The sequence below is a fragment of the Diadema setosum genome, chromosome 11 (genome assembly GCF_964275005.1).
Source record: "Diadema setosum chromosome 11, eeDiaSeto1, whole genome shotgun sequence".
Lineage (NCBI taxonomy): Eukaryota > Metazoa > Echinodermata > Echinoidea > Diadematoida > Diadematidae > Diadema > Diadema setosum.
The window spans coordinates 14,180,610-14,204,333 of NC_092695.1; the positions used below are offsets into that span (position 1 = coordinate 14,180,610).

At 39.5% G+C, this 23,724-nt stretch overlaps 1 protein-coding gene across 1 annotated transcript in view; it reads right to left on the bottom strand.

Moving 5' to 3' along the window:
- Nucleotides 1-23,724, bottom strand: part of LOC140234746 (lipoyl synthase, mitochondrial-like) — a 117,197-nt gene that overhangs the window by 12,664 nt on the left and 80,809 nt on the right. The window contains exons 8-9 of the mRNA XM_072314786.1: nucleotides 13,309-13,454; nucleotides 2,500-2,682 (exon numbers count right to left, since the gene is read on the bottom strand). Of these exons, the coding sequence (XP_072170887.1) occupies nucleotides 2,500-2,682; nucleotides 13,309-13,454 (329 nt within the window). The remainder of the gene's footprint in view (nucleotides 1-2,499; nucleotides 2,683-13,308; nucleotides 13,455-23,724) is intronic.

Here is a 23,724-nt window from a genome sequence, read left to right on the forward strand (position 1 = left end):
TTCTTCTTCCTCTGAGGAGTCACTAGGGGTGAGCTCTGAGGCTGTCCAGCAGGCGGGGTGTTGGAGGAGGAAGCCGCAGAAAGCTGCCAGCCCCATCCGGGGGCCTCGACCGGCGGCGCCTGGCCAGGCAGGACAGGGAGGGCTCCAACGGAGGTAGCTGCCTGCCTATGGGAAACATGGGCACTCGTTACCAGCCTCGACTCGCGGGCCACGAGGTGCAGGCCGGGTGGGAGGGCACCGGAGGAGGCCTGGGAGGTGGACCGCCAGGACAAAGCCGCAGCCAGCACTCCCCCACTCTCAAACCCCACTGACAGCCCGACTGGGCCGGGGAGAGAGCGGATAGAGCCATGGCTGGATGCCGCTCTAGCAGCAGGGACGACCAGCCGGTCGGTGCTGCGAGCGGATGGGGTGGGGGCAGCTCTCCTGAGCGAGTGTGCTCGGGGCTGCACCCCACCGCTCTCAAACTCCTTGGTTGGCCTATTTGGGCCGGGGGAAGAGCGTCCAGCAAAGCTCCTATCGTGGCGCCATGGGTGGCACTCATCCTGCTCCTCCGAATCTTTTTTGCTGTCCCTGGAGGCGAGAAGCTCAAGGGGAGGGTCGGCTGTGCCGAGCTCTCTACCCTCCGGCTTAGAGGCCAGTAAAGGCTCTCCCTCTACAGGGGGGTCCCGGGCAGGAAGCTGCCCTGAATCTGCTGGCCGAGTGGCCATGGAAGGGACCAGGGCCGAAGTCCTCTGGGTCGGGGGGTGTGAAGACAGCCAAGCCTCAAGTAGAGCCCATGTCGGGTCATTCCACGTGGAGCAAACTACGCAGGGGTCGGGACGGGAGCACTGCCTGTGCAGCGGGCAACACGCGTGCATATCCCAGTCCGGCAAACCCCAGCGGCAGTTCTGGCATCTAAGAGTCATTCCTGTATATGAGAGATAAGGACTGTTAGAAACAGAATATATATTGTAAATATATATATATACATGCATAAGTACTGAGTCAATTGTAGACAAAAATCATGTGTACAAGACAAGGGGCGGGAATTAAACAAGCGCTGTGCAAACAAGATGGTCTACGTTGAAGGCACAGCAAGAAAACGCCTAAGAATAATCATAAATACATGAAACATGTATGAAAAGCAGTACCAGAAACCCTGGAACCTATAAAGAACATTGTTAATTATGGCCAAGGTGGCCCGCCATAGGCGAAAACTAGAATAAAGGCCGTGATGGCCCGCCATAGGCATTAATTATGGCCTAGGAGGCCCACATAGGCGAAAAACTACGATAAGGGGGCCGCGATGGCCCACATAGTAAAGATTTTCCTCGATGTTTCTAGAATTAGCCAAACGGCGAGAAACATTACCAAACATACTCCCGAGACCGATAAACATCCACCAGGAGGAAAACCTAAAAATAACAAGTATGCCGTACAAGGTAGGCAAGGCAGAAAAGGGAGAAAATCAAGCTAGCACAAGCCACGCTCCGAGGCCGCAGTGCACTCAACATGCTAAGTGTATGGGGCAGCGCAATCTAAACAGGGTCAGTTTAGACCACGGAAAAAGGCTTGATTTTCCCCTTTTTCGATGACATCAATGTAACAAAAACGATATGCTAGCGTGAACATCAAAGGGTAAGAAAAAGGAAACGACCGGCCTGTTTGTTGCGGATCACGTCGATGGAGACGGATTTTCACTAGCGATCGTGCATACACGTCCAGTTCGTAAGAAGGCGAACGGAAAGAAGGAAGTGTCATGGCGGGTGATGGGTTACGTGTGTGCGACCCGGGGGGACCACAGGCGGTGTATGGTAGGCCAATTGTGTCAAAATTCTAGTTCGGTCTATGGACAATTATAGGAATTAATAGCATACTGTAACAGATAGGTGGTCGGATGTACTGATAGTAGATCTTAATTGGGTAATACATGTATGCACCAAGTTTCAAGAAAATACCTTCGGGCATTGCATAGATATGGCAGAAAAAGTGAAATTTTGAGCATTTGACCTTGACCTTTTGACCTTTAGCATGTGTGCCTAAAAGTTGATAGGCACAACCTCGCCCCCTCACGCATATACCGGCCATGTTTCATTAGGATACCTCAAAAGGTTTTTTAGTTATGCTGTCCACAAAATTGATTACGGACGGATGGAAGGACGGACAACCCAAAAACATAATGCCTCCGGCGATTCTTCGTGGTGGAGGCATAAAAATTTATGTGTTGTGGGAATGACAAATCTTCAGAATGATGATAGAATCATTCTTCATGTTAAGATGAACAAAGCTTTCAATGGATTGGAAACTTACGTCACAAGTTTCTTATCCAGTTTTATGACTTATACGAATTTTGGAGATTTTTTTTGGACAATGATGGTATCTATAGCTATAATAATGACAGTGACAACATTAATAAAAGAAGAATTACAGTAATTATGCACAAATCATTCTTTACATGTATCCCAATATCAACATAAGAGGAAAGCCAAGCCCAGCTTTGTTCATAAACAGAAGCCATACCTGCTTTGTACGAAGACCTGACCAGAGGCCCACTGGCTGTGTAGGCAAAGCCAAGTTTGTCACCCACTTTCTGCCAGTAGTTGAACTTCTCTGGGGTGACATATTCAACCACTTTGAGGTGACGTTTGGTTGGCTGCATGTATTGTCCCAGGGTAAGACAGCTGACACCAGCTGACCTCAAGTCTAAACAAGTAAGAATCAGCCACATTTTTCAAAAATTCAATAATGAAACAAAGTACATGTGATTGTGCACCACAAAACAAACAAAAAGTCGCACCCCTTGATTTTACTTAAGGACTCAAAACAGGTGAAATGGGTTATCTATGTCAATCTTGAGTTTTTCATATTTTCTGAAAGAGCTATCTTTCTTCTACATTATTCTTTAGTTTGGGATCATAACACAAATGGGAAAATGTGTTTTCAGCAGTTTTTCTACAACCCCTTTTTGGGGGAGAGTATAGAATGTTCAGGTATGTATTAGAGGCCCCCTCTTCATTTCTTGAAATCCTTTGTACACTCTTCACTTTCGAGTCTAATAACTTTTGAAAGTATAATGCTGCTGCATTGTAAGTTATCATTAATCATGGACATGAAGTGTTACTAGAACATGCTCAATTTCAGTTTAATCTGATAATCCCTTCACTGTTGTTGCTCCAGTGGTGGGCATCCTGTGTTTTGTCAAATTCATCGCCCAGCTAGCGCGTCTTGGTGAAAGATTAAGCGCTTGAATAGACCCTGTACTTCAGGGCATCTTTTCTCAGTTCACACTTTTCCAGAGTGTGAGCTTTCTTTCCAGTATTTAGGTAGGTTAGGGGAGTCCATTTGAATTGAGTTATACATCATTTTAAAGCTTAGAGTCTGCTCCTTCAGAATCCGCCCTTACCTAAAAATCCATGTCTGGCGACTTTTTGTTGGTTTTGTGATGCAATGCACATATAAACACACACACAACCTAACACACATTAATCTGTGGGATACTATTCGTGTTGTCCTGTGTTTGCGACAGGTTGGGTTCTTTATCCCAGTGTTGACAGTGCTCCTGTGCTCTACAAAGAAGCCCCTGTAAGCATGTGAGCACAAACACACAACACTCTAGTACTACCATGTACAACTACAATGTACCTAGTGAGCAAATCATGAAGTATTCTATATGAATATATGAGTTTGATAAGGCTTCCATTTTTCTTTCATTGGTTCCTACACTCAGTACTACACAATCAAAGCAGCAGAGGTTTTGTTTTTGTGTGTGTGTGTGTGTGTCTGAGGATGGGGGAGGAATAGAAAACTTGCCTATTCAGACTTCATCTTTATTATTGCTGTTTTGATTATTATCAGATGGTCTTTGGAAAAACAGATATAAAAGAAACCAAACCCCCTAATATAAATGTGGCTTAAGTGAAAGTAGCAATATTCGTTGAACAAATCTATGAAAGTTTGAGGAAATTCGTACAATCGATTGAAAAAGTGTGAATTGTTTATGAAGTTTTTTGTGCTGTCACTGCTGGATAAGGAGACAACTACACTTCATGACATTATAATAATATAGACAAAAAATAACTAGAAATGTCGCTACAGCGACTGGTTATACCCCCGCCAAACAACATTTCATAAGCTTTGGTCAAAACAACATTTGATAAGCTTTGGTCAAAAAACTGAGGAAGTAGTTAAATCCGCAAGATCTTTCCTTGATCTTCTGCCATTAATATGCCGTTACCATGGCAACGTACTTTCGGGTACTGTCGAAAAATGCGTCTTGCACATCTACAACCAAAGGCACACATCTGTATCAAGTTTCATGGAAATTGGGCAAAAACTGAGAAAGTAGTTTGCAACACAAAATTTTCCATCATTTTGGCTCATAATATGTGAGCTGTTACCATGGCAACATACTTTTTGTCACTGTCAAGAAATGTGTCATGCTGACCTATATCCTAAGACAAACATTCAATATGAATTCCATGAGAATTGGAAGAACACTGATGAAGCAGTTTTGCCATGAAGCATTTTGCCCTACATTTTACCAATAACATGCCGTTACCATGGCAACGCACTTTTTGCCACTGCGGAAATATGTGTCTTGCACATTAACATATTCAGATGAACATCTGTACCTAATTTCATAAAAATTGATCAAAAACTGTGGGAGGAGTTCGCGACGCAAGATTTGTACCCATTTTTGCCCATAATATGCCGTTACCATGGCAACGTACTTTTGGGTACTGTCAAAAAATACGTCTTGCACATCTACAACCCAAGGCACACATCTGTGCCAAGTTTTATGGGAATCGGTTGAAAACTGAGGAAGTAGTTCGCGACGCAAGATTTGTACCCATTTTTGCCCATAATATGCCATTACCATGGCAACGTACTTTTGGGTACTGTCAAAAAATACGTCTTGCACATCTACAACCCAAGGCACACATCTGTGCCAAGTTTCATGGGAATCGGTTGAAAACTGAGGAAGAAGTTCGCGACGCAAGATTTGTACCCATTTTTGCCCATAATATGCCATTACCATGGCAACGTACTTTTGGGTACTGTCAAAAAATACGTCTTGCACATCTACAACCCAAGGCACACATCTGTGCCAAGTTTCATGGGAATCGGTTGAAAACTGAGGAAGAAGTTCGCGACGCAAGATTTGTACCCATTTTTGCCCATAATATGCCATTACCATGGCAACGTACTTTTGGGTACTGTCAAAAAATACGTCTTGCACATCTACAACCCAAGGCACACATCTGTGCCAAGTTTCATGGGAATCGGTTGAAAACTGAGGAAGAAGTTCGCGACGCAAGATTTGTACCCATTTTTGCCCATAATATGCCATTACCATGGCAACATACTTTTGGGTACTGTCAAAAAATACGTCTTGCACATCTACAACCCAAGGCACACATCTGTGCCAAGTTTTATGGGAATCGGTTGAAAACTGAGGAAGTAGTTCGCGACGCAAGATTTGCAACGGACCGACCGCCCGACCGACCGCCCGACCGACCGTCCGCTGATTCCTATATACCCCCTTCAAACTTCGTTTGGCGGGGGTATAATAATATTTTTTGTAATATAGACAAAAAATTAAGAAAATTCAACTAGCACAATAAAAGAGCAATTGACTTACCTCTTTTATACAGTAGGGTGAATATCATTGCTCAAAATGTCAGTAACCACTCAATGAAATTTTAACTTTCATAACTCTAATTCATCAGTCTTGAATGGAATGTCCAATTTTCCTCAAACTTTCTTGTGTCTTTTTACTTCTGCTTTGACTGAATCTCCTTTCATATTAGGGCTTTGGTTTCCTTTAGTAAAATAGCATGAGCTTCTTATCATCGCTGACAATAGTTTCTTAAGTGGTAAAAGGAAAGCACAAAGAACGGGTTATTGAAGTCTTCAATGAGAGACAAAGAATATAAAAGAAATAAAGAATATGCCATACTGTTAGTCAATATATGTGACCCTGCACCACAAAACCAACAAAAAGTTGCCAGACATGGATTTTTATTTAAGGACAGATTCTGAAAGAGCAGACTGTAAGCTTTAAAATGATAACTCAATTCTAGTGGACTCCCCTAACCTATCTAAATACTGGAAAGAAAGCACATACTCTGGAAGAGTGGGAACTGAGAAAAGAGGCTGTGAAGTACAGCGTCTATTCAAGTGCTTAATCCTTCAATACCAAGCTGTGCTAGCTGTGCGATGAAAGGGACAAAACATAGGATGTAAACCACCGGAGCAACAACAATGAAGGGATTATCAGATTAAGCTGAAATTAAATATGTTCTATCAACACACTCTGTCCATGATTAATGCCAACTTTTAAAACAGTAGCGTTATCCTTTCAAAAATTATTAGACTTGAGTGTGCAAAGGATTTCAAGAAATCAAAAGGGGCCTCTAAGACATACCTGATCATCTACTCTACCCCGGAAATGCTGAAAACACACTTTCCCATTCATGTTATGATCCCAAACTAAAGAATAGTGTAGAGGAAGGATAGCTCTTTCAGAAAATATGAAAAACTCAAGATTGACTCGGTTGACCCATTTGACCTTTTTTGAGTCCTCACGTAAAAATCAATGGGTGTGACTTTTTGTTCGTTTTGTGATGAACGGTCACATAATATGTTAGTAAGTGGAAGAAAAATGATTATGCATACAACATTCTACATCGTCAGTAAAAATTTGAGGAAAATTGGACAATCCATTCAAAAGTAATTAATTTTGAACATTTCTGCAGTCACTGCTGCATGAAAAGACTTATGTAATATGGGTAGAACAATAAAGGAAAATACAAAGAGAAGTCCACAACATGTATCTTTTTTTCCAAAAAAAGTACACTTTCCCTCGACTTGCTACTGTTGTATTTTAAGGGTAATATCATTCCCTGCCTTCTAAAAGAGGCAAGTGAAGTGCTCTTTTCCTCTGCATGAAAAGTAAAAAAAAAAATACATTGAATTTTCTTTACATTTTCCTCATATTGTTCTACGCATTCGACATCACAAGCTGCAGCAGCTTCTCATCCAGCCATGGTGCCATTGAAACTTCAAATATTCATATATCTTTTGAATGGATTGTCCGATTTTACTCTAACTTTCATTGATATAAATTATTCAACTAATATTGCTGGATTCTCTCAATCCATATTATGCTTATTTAGGTGGACTTGTCCTTTAACATGCAAAAATTTCAGCTCATATAGTAATGGAAGTCACAATACATCTATAGTTAAGTTTGCTACAGACTTCCATTTGCACAGGCCAATGACCTATGAATGTGCCTCTTGGACTGCTTCTTACCATTTTTGAATGCTTCACATATCATTGAGAAAAAACTGTGAGAAACTGTCTAATTAAATTCAGACAAGTGATGACGTATGATCACAAGTGGATATTGAACTTAACATGATTGTCTAATCAAAGAGGTATTAGGTGAGCTGGAGTTACACCTGAAATTTCTATAGCCCATAGTACTGTATATTCCAAATATTTCGCAGTTATTTTTGCGAATTTCGCAAGTCAGGTGCTATTCGCGAAATTAAGGCACGCAAAAATATTGACTCTGATCCCGATGTGAATGTTACGTACACGTGTACATTTCTCCGTTCAGTACAGGACTCCACGATCACAAATTTAAAGGGTGTGTACAGTTCTGGTCGAGGTGAGGATTTAGCTTATAACGTTTTGCAAGATATTCAGAAACCACTCTATGAGATGTCAAAGAGCATGCAATTCTAAGGGGTATCAAAAGTTTATTTGATGAAAATCGGTTTTGAAATGGCCGAGATATCCAAAAACAACATGAAACAAAGAGATTCTAATAAAAGGCGTGGCCTGTTGCCTTTTATTATCTATTTTTTTTTTGGATATCTCAGCCATTTGAAAACCTATTTTCATCAAATTAATGTTGAATCCTTCTCAAAATTACATGCTCTTTCATATTTCATAACAGGTTTCTCATTATCTCACTTAGGAATGTTCAAAACATGAATACCCACCTGAACCAGTATTGTACAGTCCATTTAACCATTCGCAAAATCGTCGGGAAGTCCTGATACGTGAAAATTTAGACTCACAAAATATATGGCGTATACAGTATTATGCAACGAGATTTATGTGATTTCATTTCAGAGTGCTGCTCTGTTCTTAAAAGTGCGATCTTGCCTTGGGTGATAGCTGGGAATTATGCTTGGGCCTATTGATGTCCAAGGTTCAATGCCACATGGAAAATTAATAAGCCAGTTCGGAGTTCCACTTTGCACATGAGCAGAAAAAGGTCATTTGTACCAACAGGGCAAGCTGGTGTTGAAATTCACTGAGATAAGTATCTGTGACGTAATGATTATTCAAGTATCCTTCTAAATGGTGTTTGCCATCACATCCACCTGACAGCAAAAGTGGTATTTGGCAATATCAATAGAAAATGATTCAATGCCAAATAATGCTATGGATGCTTTCACATGACCGTGTTGATCATGGATATTTCTAGCCACCTGGTCTATGCAAGTTCAGCCTTTCTTCGAACATGACTGAAGAATTCCATGTATTGTTATGTCGCAAAAGCTACAAGTAGCTGCATTTCTTTGAAAACAAGTGTAGTGCCTAACCAGCTGAGAAAAAAAGAAAGGTCATTTGTACCCATGTGCACATGAGCTAACTCCGAACTGGCTTACTGGGAAGCGGGGAAACTGCATCAACAAACAAATCAGACATGCGCAGTTCATTATTTTGCATCCTTTATATGTACAAATTGTGTTTGTCACACTTTTTCCTGCATATTGGTCCTCATTTCATCAAAATATACCAAGAAATAGGTGAATTTTGGTGCTATATCTTCACAAATATGATTATATTTATCAATTCATGAGTTTTTGGCAATATTTTCCAAAAATGAATGAAAGATATCTCATTGGATAGAGCAACTCTTTCTCTTCGTAAACTACCTCATGCTGAGAGTGTAAAGATGTGTAAACATAGTAAGAATTGCATGGAAAGAAGGAACCATCCCCAGAGTGTTTAGTTGCTCTTTGATCATGTCGTCTGCTGCAAGTTGTAAAGCGGTCCCATGTGTTAAATTTTCTTTTTGTGCATAATTTGTGATCAGTGCAGTGTTGAGATTTGTGCAATGTCAACGGCAGATACTTCGGTCAACTGATCAGATCACTTATCACTGTTTGAATGAGGTAGGCTTATGTCACAATGCTTCAAGGTTGACAAATGTGTATTATTGATATTGGCCTGGAATTCATTCTACAAAATATAATGACTACTTTACTCTAGATCTAGATTAAGAATATCTTTTTATTTACAATAATGCCATGAATGTGACAAACACAACACTCATGCAAGCCTTGATCAGTCAGTGGATCAGTACACTGGAACTAAATGTTAATCACATGAATTGACATCGTACTAGATCTACTACTAGATGATGATCAAAGGTAAGGGATAAAACAAAAAATCCAGTCATTACTTTAGCCTATTTTTTGCCCTTGTATTGGGAGTTCAGATGTTTTTGTGTTTTAACTAGGTGTTACAAAAAACATTTCCCACTTTTGATCCTTAATAGTTCGAAAACTATACATAAGATAACACTGTTATTGATATGAGTAATAGCTGAATAGTGTACAATTTATTTGAGGGTGACTTGAATATGATAGCATGAATCAGTTTTGTTAAATCCATGATTGATTTTAAAGTTATGTTCTAGATTTTGGTCAAATTTGAACCCTCTGTACAAAATTGAACTTTACACAAGAACCAATGTTGTGTATGTGAGTGTGTGCTTACAATGACCCTGAACAATAGACATGAATACCACAAATACCACCTTTTCAGAGCTCTGCTGACTAGGCTTCTGGACTCTTGGCCCAAGGCACATGAATGCTTTATTAATAATTCATGATGGATTGCCCTGGGCACTGCTAGTCTGAATTCATGATGAGGGGTAAAATGAATGCATATGAACAAAATATGCACATGTTTTCATGTGCATGCTTGCATACACTACATATCAGGATGAATAAAGACTAGCTGAGATCGTGGAATTTCTCATGCATACATAATAGAGCATTCCGATCCTGGCCATTGTTCAGGACCATTGTCAGGGTGTTAACAACACACTCCCATACACACGAATTGACCCCTGTGCAAAATTAGAATTTTGTACAGAGGATTGAAAACAGAGCAAAATCTGAAACCTAACGTCAAAATAAATCTTGAATTTATTGAAAATGATGTAATATATCAAATGTAGGAGTGTTGTTGCTACAAACCCAAGCTTCAACCACTACGGACATGAGGGAAAACTCCTTCATTGTTATTCTCAGAATTTTGTCCAACCCGACTGGTCATCACATCCTGTGATCAGTCTACACACCCTACCTCCCTAGTAGCCTAACCTCTCCCATAAACATTTCTGGATAACTTGTCTCCCCATTGTCTACCAGTGCTAAGTTTCTCCCCCCATCATCCCCATCATGTAATATGTGAGTCACTGGTGTCATGTGACCCATGGATTGACAGTGGTCATTATTAACCTACTCCTTTGTTTTATTTTAATTTGAATCCCTCTATTTTGAATATTTGAATATTATAGATTAAGCCCCTCCTTCTAGTATACATGTATTATAAAAGTGACCATGTGCTTTGAAAAAGGAGTTATCTCTTTCACCCTCTTCGGGTAAAGACACATTGCGTTGGTCTCCCTCTTTAGGGGCAATATATGGCCGTTTGATGGGGAAGTGTTATATCCTCCTGTGATTAAATAAAGAGCCCGGAATTGTATACTTTATATGAACTGGTCTCTTGGTCTTTTCTGTGGAGCTGTATGTCGAGAAACATTACCAATGTAACATCAACATTTAATACGCCATCAAATAAAACATCGACTACAAATAAAGGTGTTACATTCTGGTGGCAGTGGTGTGTCGATTCGTCGAGCCCTTCTCCAGGTAGGATCAACTGATCGAGCCCATCTACATGTTATATCGCTCTAGATGTTCCTGTTCTGAATTGTTTTATATTATTTGTTTCCTTCGACTGGATCATCTCGAGACAGTGACCTATCTCTTCTGTGGAACTAAATTCGAGCCTTTGTGCATCATAAGGCTCCTGCTTGTGGACACAATATATATTTTCTCCACAGTTGAAAGTGATATTGCACAGTGAACTATCACTTCTGCACAGTTAACTACTTAGTAATATGCACACTGTACATGTACATGTAACCTACAGAAGGTAGCATACTGTAAAACATGATATATTCGCGGCATGAATTTTTTGCGAACTGGAGCTGACGGCCTTTTTAGCGGCATGAAATTTTCACGAACTGCCACTGGCATTCAATGCATATTGCGTAGAAACGAACTTTCGCGTGCATTTTAATTTCGCAAATCTCCGCGCTCGCGAAATTTGCGAAATTAAAATGCACGCAAACATTCGTTTTACAGTACATTGAAACTCTTTTTGTGCTATCAGCGCAAAATTAATTTGTTGCTAAATTTACCTGCTTAGATATTGAGGAGTGTATCAAGCAGGTCTTGGAAGGAAACAGAATGAGTCAACAAAACTAAATGTAAAAATTCAATATCAAATCATGGCTTGGCACTGACAAATTGCACAATGTGGTGCACTGCGATCCAGCAATGCTCGCGTTACAACAAATAGTGAGCATTAATGTCTTTCATTGCCCAACTAATGAACTTGAACCAGTGCGAGTCTAGTCATCTTGACATGGCCTACATGTGGCAATGAGAATGAGAGGAGCACATACATTGTAGACGGCACAGTGTATCAATTTTGCGTGAACATGTCACATCCTCATCAGCTGGTCTAGCTGCCTTCACAATTCTTTGATACATGTAATTTGCTCAATGAATGATTGCCTGCACTGTGCCCTGATTTAATGCAAAGTTTTCTGTCCATGTTCTTGTGGTGATTTAGGGGTAGAGAATGTCTGAATGCATGTTATTTAGAAGAAAATTAGATGTGAATGTATATATACATTCATATTATTCCCAAAAGAATGAACATATATGTTCATTCTGTTGGGAATAATATGTAATTCATGTGAGTTTGTCTAGGAATTTTGTTTGAGTTTGCAATCCCCCTTTTCCCCATAATTATTGGATTGAAAAAAAAAAAAATGCCGAGATTGCATCTGGATGATAACAAGAGACCCGCGGGTCTAGCGCTCACCTGAGTATCGCATGTTCACCTTTCACGCAGTCACTAATCTAAACTATTCACAGCTCTACTAAAATTTGACCAGGCATTCTCAAGTAGAAGATGAAAATGTACAATACGGGCCCAAATTTTGTAAGATTCCTTAATTTGGGGGGATTAGGGCCCCCTGGGGCCGTCTGGGTGGGGCATGGTGCCCATTTTGATAAATTGAGATCCTGACCCCCTAGGGATGCTACCTGCCAAGTTTGGCGAAAACCCATCATATTTTCAGGAAGAAGATGAAAATGTACAATTCATGCCCCCATTTGGACCTCCTCACCCCCCCCCCCCCCCCACCCCCAAGAGGGGCACCCCTGGATCTGCTATGAACAAACTTGAAACTACAGTCATTAATGTACTCACTCATAGTATTATCTTAGCTCTTTAACTTCTGATTCTAGAGAAGATTTTTAAAGATTCCTTCATTTTGGGGGGTTGGGGCCCCCCTGGGGGCCCCCTGGGTGGGGCATGGTGCCCATTTTAACAAATTGAGATCCTAACCCCCTAGGGATGCTACCTGCCAAGTTTGGTGAAAATGGGTCATGGGGTTCTAAAGAAGAAGATGAAAATGTACAATTTAGGCCCCATGAGGACCCCTCCCCACCCCCTCCCCTGGGACCCAAGGGGGGCACCCCTGATTCTGCCATGAACAAACTTGAAACTACAGTCATCAATGTACTAACTCATAGTATTAACTTAGCTCTATCACTTCTGGTTCTAGAGAAGAAGATTTTTGCAGATTCCTTAATTTTGGGGGGGTTTGGGCCCCCCTAGGGGCCCCCTGGGTGGGGCATGGTGCCCATTTTAACAAATTGAGTTCCTAACCCCCTAGGGATGCTACCTGCCAAGTTTGATGAAAATCGGTCTTGGGGTTTTCAAGAAGAAGATGAAAATGGAAAAAGTTTACGCACGACGGACGACGCACAGCGGACGACGCACGACGGACGCCGGACAAAGGGCAATCGCAATAGCTCACTTGAGCCTTTGGCTCAGGTGAGCTAAAAAGGTCTGGATAAAGGAAGGCCGGATAGGAGAGGTCAAACTGTATATATAGCGAGAGGGAGAGAGATAAGAAAAATGAAATACCTCTGAGAGTCTGGAAGACCTCTTCATCAGATTCTCCAAGGCCAAGCATGATTGAAGACTTGGTAAAGGCTTCAGGGTTTACCTGTCTGGCATGCTCCAACACTGACAGTGTCTGTTTGTAATTGGCCCTTGGATCTCGCACAAACCTAGATGTGATGGGGAAAATATGTGAAATCAGTGGAAAGAAGGATTACATAGAGGTGCAAGACTATTGCCTCCATGAGCCTAGAGGTTGATGAATAAAGTGTACACTGTAAAATGCTTAACTTAATCTACATTACAAAGCCCAATCGGTCATGTACAGTACGCGGTAAAGAAAACATTCCACAAAAATAGCAAATTTCTGTTAACGGAAAAAACACGCCAATGACATTTCGTTAAAAGAGTTGCTATAAGACGCATTTCCGTTGAATTCGTTGTAAGTGTCAGCCGCTGATTAGCAAATTCCTTTAGTTTGTTGAAAGCATTCACGCATGACATTGATTCTGTTGAAACTGTTGAAAATTCCCAACGCTTTGCAAAATGTAATCTTGAATGCAGATCGAATATGTTGAAAATGCCAAAACCTTTAGAAAATGAAAAACAACAATGTTAAAGGGACTGTACAATACTGGTTGAGGTGAAGATTCAGGTTTATAACACTTTTTGGTGAGATAATGAGAAACCTCTTATGAAATATGAAAGAGCATGTAATTTCTAGAAGGATTCAATGTATATTTGATGAAAATTGGCCTTGAAATGGCTGAGACATCCAAAAAAGCTATCCTAATAAGATTTACAGGCCACGACTTTTATTAGGATCTCTTTGTTTTTCCTTGTTTTTACATATTTCAGTCATTTCAAAACCGATTTTCATCAAATAAACTTTTGATTCCCCTTACAATTGTCTGCTCTTTAACATTTCATAGAGTGGTGTCTAAATATCTCGCAAAACATTACAAGCCAAATCCTCACCTCAACCAGTACTGTACAGTCCCTTTAAATGTGATGGGATTTCTAACAATTTTTTTTTTTTTTTTAATCCGAGAGAAAAAATTCTGTTGAAGTTAGTTAAAACCATTGGCAAGGAATTCTACATTAGTTAAAATGGATCCAATCTGTTCTAACAGAGCAATGCATGCTTTTGCTGTAGTTTCAGAATATTGACACGAAGTCCATTCTGATGTAACCATGAACATAAACAATACTAAATCTTATTTTATACAAACCTCCGTATGAATTTACTAGTGAGTAAACAAAAGAAGCAGAAGAAGTATTGTCTTGATTGCTATAACCCTTTCCTGTAGGGCCGAAGTGTAGCATTCAAAAGTACATCACAATTCAGAGTTCAGACTGAGGGTGTAAGCTGAGTCCACAGTATTTCTGTATGCTTTTTAGTGAAAAAATGCTGTTACCCTGGAAAAGTGAGTAAAGAAAAGAAAAGTGTGTGCGTGTGTGTCACACACAAACACACTGCTATAGCTTCTGACCACCCGAGCATTGAGAATTAAGGGTTTCTGGGACGAACACTGTACTAGGGCTTTCTATAGCTCAGTCGGTAGAGCACCGGTCTAGCAATCCGGAGGTCTCGGGTTCGAATCCCGATGGAATCCCATTTTCTTTGCTCACTTTTCCACTAATAATTTATATTCTTTCTGGTCAGTTAATTCTGTCTTTATTTCTTTCAATATTTTGTCGTAGTGGCACTCTACTTGTAAACAAACGCAATTTGGTATTGTCTGGTTTTCAGACCCTTTGCCAACTGAATTCCGTGGCGACGAAGTCACCGTTCGGACAAAGGCCTTTGCTGAAGGAGAAAATCCTTTGCAGGACAAAACCACCTTAAACTATACTAGTTTTGAAGTGGTTAATATCCTGAATAGCGAAATAGTACAGGCGAGGGTTTGGAAGCCAGACTAAAATTGGCCGCGCATTTGGCCCAGTTTGCGTTTACACTGAGAAAAAGGCCGAGACCACCTCCAGAGCGTGGCCTAATGCGAGGCCAATTTGGGCCTCTCATTTGGCCTTTTGGGCGTTTACACAGAAATGAAGGTGGGCTCAGCCGCGGCCGAGCCGCGGCTGAGCCTCGCACTGTAAACGGGGTCCAAGTGATCCTCGACACGAACAAATCAAACATGACAATGAAGTGTTTTAATAACCATCCTGGCTTTAACAGTGGCCTTTTAAAACATAACCTTTGACCCTTATTTACATAACCAATATGACTCCCTCTGATCTTGTTATCATAATTGATATGATCAGTTCAGAGAGCTCTTTCAGAGAGCTATACAAACCTGTGAGATTTACCAGCAGTAAAACCAATGAAGCCTCCGATACAAAACAAAGGGATATAGAGCAAGTGTGTTTACATGAGAATGTGATTCATACCTGGACGAAAGTGATACCTCAATTAAAGAGAAAAGGGCAAAAGAAAAACGGGCCAAACATACGGCTCAAGCGAAAGAGACAGCGCCTTTAACCATGTAACTATAGGTCTACTCCAACCAAGAATACACTTTGAACGTAAGCTTATACGTGAATGATAATTTATGACGATCTCACGTGATCGACACACATTCAAAGGGGTCAGTTAGAAGTGATTGGAGTGCTTAATCGTGTCATTAATTCCTAATCAATGACACCCCTACCATAGGCATGTCATAATTTCTCATCTAAAATCAATGGTCTATAGGACTCATGCACCATTACTTGTATAGTGCATAAACTTTGCTTTTTAAGCTTTGAGTGAAATGTGTCATAGCATAATTCTGTAATTCCATCAGCAGTGATTGACATAATGAAGAAGAAAGATCCTTGAACGCTTAGAACCTAACGGGGGGGGGGGGGGTATTATAGCATGATACTCGGTTCTTTACTGCCCAGCTAGATGCTAACAACACCCACAACTCACGGCTACGCATAGAGAAACAGCCATGGCGAAAATAAAACTTTGCTTTCTCATAGGCAGAATGACACAGAACCCCGTCAAACACACTATAATTGGCAGGGAGGGACATGAAAAAGTTCATTACTAATACTAAACAGCGTATGCATTCCATTCATGTGGCACGAGATACCTCTATGGCAACATAAAGCCTGTCTTCAACTCCGTTGGTCGAATGACAACCTTGAAATTTCAAAGAGATGAGCGAGACGCCATATACACCTGGCCTAGAGTTAATTTATTCAGTTCTCATTCCTACTTCAAGTTGGGTTATGTTATTCTAATCATTCCCATCTGCAGTATAACAAAACCAAACTGAGTGAAAAGGGGAGAGAAAAACGAGAGGTGGCAAAAGGAAAACTGCATGCACAACTGCAATCCATAGCATTGCTTGTGACAAGTGAAGCAAATGTTTTAGTTGTTATAGCAGTGTTTTATGAGCATAAACAGACAAATACACAATGTCAAATTTAAAAACCATCAATTTAATGTCAGAGAAGATGGTAAACAAGATGCATTGAAACCGTAACTAAATCGAACAAATTTAGATATAACATTCTTGAATTAAAAACAAGAAAAAGAAAATGTCCATGTCAGGATTAAAAAAAAAAAAAAAAAACGCCGCACGAACATGCATTATATTCTAGATGGGAATACGGTCTTGATGCAAAGGTCCAAGGATTGTTTCATTAATTTAAAAGCAATGATTCCCTTACCACCACCACCAGTACCACACCACAATGACGTCTCCAAAATCAATGGTAGCACATATCATTGCATCGTGCATTAAATTAGCTCCCTTTTCCTAAACTACCAGTGGAATGTGCCGTATTATATTCAATTTGTGTAATTCGATCAGTAGTGATTGACTTTAATGAAGAAAGATAATGCAACAAATTGAATGCTTACCACATTGCTTATAGGGCTATTCCAGTTTGGTACTGATCTGTTCTATTCTCCCAGATGCCAACAACACATATCACCTATGGCTAAACTAGTGAAACAGCCATGACGAAAATAAACGACAGAGAACCCCGTCATAATCACGACACTAATTGGAAAGGTATTGCCCGAAAATCCTCATATAATATGAAACAATATCAAGTCACTTCCTTCCCTGCCTGTCTTTAACTCCGTTATTTGGTCAAACAATAACAACCTGGAATTCCAAAGAGATAAGCGAGACGCCATACATCTGGACTCAAGGGTTAATTAATTCAGTTCCCATTCCTGTTAGTTATGTAAACGTACACATTCCTACCTATATCCTGCTACAGTATAACAAGAACAAATGAAGAGAAAAGGAAAGAGAAAACGAATGGTAGCAAGCGTGGCACTGTTTTAAGGGGCAATGTACAACATTACGTGCGACAAAATTAATGAAGCAAACCCAACCTTCAAACTCCAATACAAAACAAGGTAAATAGAGTAAATAGTGTTCATGACATCGGAGTGAAGCTGAACTGCAAAAAAAATAAATAAATAAAAGGAAAAAGTCCTGCGGGACTCGATTAACTTCTCTCCTTCCGGTCGGGCATTATAAACACGCAGCGCGCTAAGCGATTCTGCCACACGGCTCTCCTGAAGATCTTGTGCGAAACTTAAATCTATATACTATACACAACACAAATTTACTTTGATATTCAATTTTTTGGCGATATACGTCAAGTGACTGAAAGCGCTATTCAACTTCCCACAAGTGGCCGCGTGGATTCGATCAATATACAGTTGCAAAGACAAATCGGGAATCGCTTCGACCAGATTCCATTCTCATTTTCAGTGATCGACAACGAAAATAATGTTAAGTAGCGACTTGAAGTAATATTGAGAAACATTCGTAAAGTCCAATTCTTTATACAGTCCAACATAATTCAGATGAATTTGTTTCTGTCATGCAAACAAGTGAAAATTTCGTGCGTGTGTCGGCGTGTGCAAGTATGTCGATTGGACAGGATATATAAATGAATATTTACCAATAGGTCTTTATATTGTAAAAAAAAAATCAAACATGGCCATGTGGTCTTTTAAGAGTCATCTTCACTTTAACATTTGTAACTTCAAGTCCAAGTTGCCAGTCAAAGCAACGTAGTCTCCAACACAAAACAAAGGGATATTGTGTGTGTGCATGTGTGTGTGTGTGCCTGTTTGTGTGTACGTTTACATGAGAACGTGATTTCTACATGGACGGAGGTGTAATACTCCATAGAAGAAAAAAAAAGTAAACGATATACAAGTAAGTATTTTGTTTCGTGCTCCTATGGGGTTCGAACCCGTACGTGCGCAACCTCACGTCTCTGGTGACGTTGCCTTTATCCTCTCGGCCATGTACGTCTTGACGAGAAAATATGAGGAACGTAAGCTTATATGTGAAAGATGATTCAGGAATCGTTTGGTCCACATTCCATTCTCATTTTCAGTTTTTAGCTGCAAAATTATCAACCTGATGAGGAGATTTGAAAACATAAGATTTGAAAACATTACTGCAGCTTATTGTCTTAGCTACCACATACTTAAATTTCAGAGGAAATGGAGCAAGATCAGCTGAGATAAAGGTCCTTAAACGTTGTCAAGTCAACGCATGGTTTTAAAAAAATCACCTCCCATAGTCATAACACGTCAACTTGTCTGATTTTGAGTATTTACCTTTAATCACAATAAAAAGTATGATGGTAAGTCTTCTCAAACCAAGAGTGTGGAACATAAGCTTTTATACATGAAAGATGAATCCTGACGATCACCCGTGACCGACACATCTTCAAAGGGAACAGTTAGAAGTGGAAGTCCTCGTGCCAAGCATATTGTCTCAACAATTCCAAAGCAATGACACCCTTACATTTAGGCATACCATAATTTCCCTCAGAAATCAATGGTATTAATCATGTACAATTGCTTGCCTTGTCCATAAACTTTCGGTGAAACGTGTCATAACATAATTCTGTAACTCCATTAGCAGTGATTGACTACATAAATAAAGATATATCAAATTGAACGCTTAGCGCGTATTACTAAGGGGGATTTTAGCCTGATGCTCTGTTCTTCACAGCTCAGATGCCAACAACACTCATTATACGGCTACGCATAGAGAAACAGCCATGACGAAAATAAAAGTTTTTTCCTTTTCTTTGGCAGATCGACACAAAACCCCTTCAAACACACTATAATTGACATAAAGGGACATGAAAAAGTTCATTACTAGTACTAAACAGTGATGCCTTCCACTCATGTGGCACAAGATACCTCTATAGCAACATAAAACCTGTCTACAACTCCGTTATTGGGTCAAACAATAACAACCTGGAATTTCAAAGAGATGAGCGAGACACCATACACCTGGACTAGAGTTAATCAATTCAGCTCCCATTCCTGTCAGTTATCTAAACGTACACGTTCCTACCTATCCTGTTACAATATAACAATAACCAATGAAGAGAAAAGGAAAGAGCCAACGAAAGGTGGCAAGCGGGACACTGTAACAAGGGGCAATTTACAACATTAAGTGTGACAAAATTAATGAAGCAAACCCAATCTCCAAACTCCAATACAAAACTAGGGAAATAGAACAGCCGTGGTCACGGGTTACGTATTCTTGATGAAATAATACGATAAATGACATCGGAGTGAATCTGAACTGCCGAAAAAAAAGGAAAAGAAAGAATGGAAAATGTCCTGCGGGAGTCAAACTTCTCGCCTTCCGGTAAAGCGTTATGAACACCCAGCACGCTAAGCGATTATGCCACACGGCTGTCCTGAAGATTGAGTGCGAAACTTAAATCTAAATACTATCGTGACTGTGTTGACTGTGATGACGCTATTCAACTTCCCACAAGTGGCAGCGTGGATTCGATCAATATACAGTTGCAAAGAAAAATCAGGAATCGTTCCGTACAGATTGCATTCTCATTTTCAGTTTTAAACTACAAAATTGTCAACCTGATGAGGAGATTTGAAAACATAAAATGCATGATTACTAAAGCTTATTGTCTCAGCTACAACATACTTAAGTTTGAGAGGAAATGGAGCAAAATCAGATGAGGTAAAGGTTCTTAAACGTTGTCAAGTCAATGCATGGTTTAAAAAAGAAATCACCTCCCATAGACATAACACGTAAACTTGTCCGATTTTGAGTCTTTACCTTTAATCACAATTTCTAGTATGATGACGTCATCAAATTTCAAAACCATCACATGGACTTAAGAGGCAAATGTTCAAAGTACGACATATCTGAATTTGGGATAATATTGAGCTTAAAGATAATAAAAAGTTTTGGTACCTCAAAAGTTTCCCTGAATTTCCGTGTTTCAGGTTAAAGTACCTTTCAAATAACTAACACTGTGAAACTTACTCGCCCCAAAGTGCTCTCATTTCTTAGTAATCAGGCAATTAACTGCGACCAGCAGCCCCATACGGATAGCGTAATGGGGCTTCGCATTGTAGCATTCAGGATCATGACAGATTTAGTATCGCGGGTTAATATCAACTTAAAATCCAAAAAATTCTTCAATTTGAAGACTTACCAATTAAGTTGAAGTCTTGAAAACAGGCTTCGAGCAACGTTTGGTTCTGCTAATAGTCCCTTTCTGTTCGAATTGATGACTGAATGTGACTCTGTCGAGATTACCTTGGGAGAGGTACATACACTGATTACTACGGCCAGCGCATACGCACACATCACATGCGAACAAATTTCAAATCCACGAACGGATAAGATGTTTGTGTGCGCATGCGCTGGCCGTCAATTCAGTGTAGCTCTCCCAAATTCCTCTCGACCGAGTCACATTCAGTCATCAATTCGAACAGAAAGGGACTATTAGCAGAACCAAACGTTGCTCGAAGCCTGTTTTCAAGACTTCAACTTAATTGGTAAGTCTTCAAATTGAAGAATTTTTTTGATTTTAAGTTGATATTTACCCGCGATACTAAATCTGTCATGATCCTGTAAGCTACAATGCGAAGCCCCATTTAGCTATGCGTATGGGGCTGCTGGTCGCAGTTAGCTACTCAGTATGCGTATGGGGCTGCACGCTGCTGGTCGCAGTTATCATGCAATAATGGTTTCGTACAATACGTGTGCTACCTCGCCGCCGTACGGCGGCGGCTCTGGTACGAAACCATTATTGCATGATTACTACGACATGAGAGCACTTTGGGGCGAGTAAGTCTCACAGTGTTAGTTATATGAAAGGTACTTTAACCTGAAACACAAACTAAGACAAGGAAATTTAGGGAAACTTTTGAGGTAATACCAAAACTTTATATTATCTTTAAACAACAGAGATACGAGCAAATGAATGTCAGAAACAGTACCTCAAAAAAAATCAATTCCACTTTTTTATTTAAAATGATATGACGACGTCGAGTTTTCCTGGCAATATTGATACTTGGAATGTTATTTACACTTCATATGCTTTTGTAATATGCAATAGAAATATAGGGTCAACAGACGATTTAAAGAGCTATGGCAAAATAAACAAAGACATGTTTTTTCACTATATTTGAGTACACAAGACATGTGCCAGAAGTTTTTCTCTCACACGCTCACCGTAAATGAGAATCAGAATTATCATTGTTTGCAGACTGCAATCAGATGTGTAATGATACAGCAAGGAAATACAAGGAATTTATGACTTACACCACTGCTTAGACTAATTCTTTTCTTTCGGGTTTTGCATTTTAATACATCATAAATTTCATGAGTTCATTGTCAGTTGAACGGAAGTAGAAATTTAATGATTTAATGAACAAATCGGGATGAAAAATTCATTCTCGGTCATAGTTTCACTCACAACTAGAACAAAAATGCAATACAAACACAAATGGACAGGGTACTACTCTTCCAGAAAAGAGCGATGCGTTTGATATGCAATACAGCTTAGAGATCACACACTGATGTCTTGTTTAAAGAAAACCGTATTCTTAAGATTACTGATTTATATCGTCTTCAGCTGGGTTGTTTTATGTACAATGTAGAAATTAACGCTACCCCTGCTGTATTTAAGGAAATGTTTCGAAAAAATAATGTTATACATAATTACTCAACAAGGTATGCGAATGATTATCATCTTCCTAAAAATAGAACTAGTTTTGGTAACAGAAATTTCATGTTTACTGGTCCTAAGCTTTGGATTCCTTTGATCGTTCACTAAAACAAGCTCAGAGCTTGAATAGCTTTAAGTATAAGCTCAAAAATTTGTTTCTTGATAAGTATTAATAAACAGTTTTATGGTAATAAAACGTATGTATATTTCAATCAATGTTTTCTAGAAGTACTTTCATTAAGTATACACGGAAGGTTATCTTCTGTTTCATTCATCATTCTAATGGTATATAATGTACACTGTAAACACTTTATACATAAACCTGTGCTTTATAACATATACATGACTTGTATCCATAGTACGGTTCATAATTGTGCCCTTGTAAATAGTGTATATATGGTGTTTTTGTTATTCCACTCAGCCTTATCTTTGATATTATTTTGTCTATAATCTGTAGGGGGGCTACATTTAACAAGCAGTGCTTCTAAGTAGTCCCCTCCACATTTGTACGTGGTGTAATTTTATCTCAGAATATCACGATATTTTGTATATACATGTAATATACTCTGTATAGTTTTGATATAATGTCCACTATGTGTTATACCCTGTATATTTTATCATATAATGTCCACTATGTGGAATATGAATAAATTTCATTTCATTTCATTTCATTTCATTTCAAGTAATAGTAGTAGGCCCTACATACACAAGAACATTGTAGCCTTCATTTTCATTTATTGCAGGTGTGCACGCAAATTAAAATCATTACAAGAGAATGAAGCACAAACAGCATTGAGCTTAGATGAAACAGGGATAACTCCTTGTATAGGGAGGTCGCAGACAAAACTAAATTATCATGGGTGTAAAATATTTTTGACTTGTCTTAGCATGTGTTTCGCATTGTGCACAAGTTCGTACATAATCATACAATTTTATAACAGGATCCTTGATTCGTTCACACGCGTCATCTATATGAAGTTACTGGCGAATTAAAAGGGTTAAAACCTCAACAGTTTATTTAAAAAAAAATGTACAATGACAAATTGATACACTGTGAATACCTGCAATGTGATCCCTCCAACACTTATAAAAAAGAAAATAAATGTATGCTTAGCATTCGCCCTTAATCGTCAATGAAAATAATGATGATCGGTATTTGAAGTTTGCAGCATTTCAAAGAAGCAGATAATGACAGTGGTGATGTCGATTGCTCAGTCTCTTTTGGTTCTAGTTTTATATGAAATTTGAATGATGTGATAATTTTCCTTGCTTTGGCTAAGTTGCTCGGTCAATTATTAAGACATTTAGAAATTGGGGTTTTTCTGTATTTCTTTAATAAGTTCACAAGTCAAAATGATTTTGCGATCATTGAGTTACAAGGATTTTAGCCACACGCAACCGTTTCAATTAGTCAAATATGACAACTCATGCTGGACAATCTAACAATCACCTTTTTTT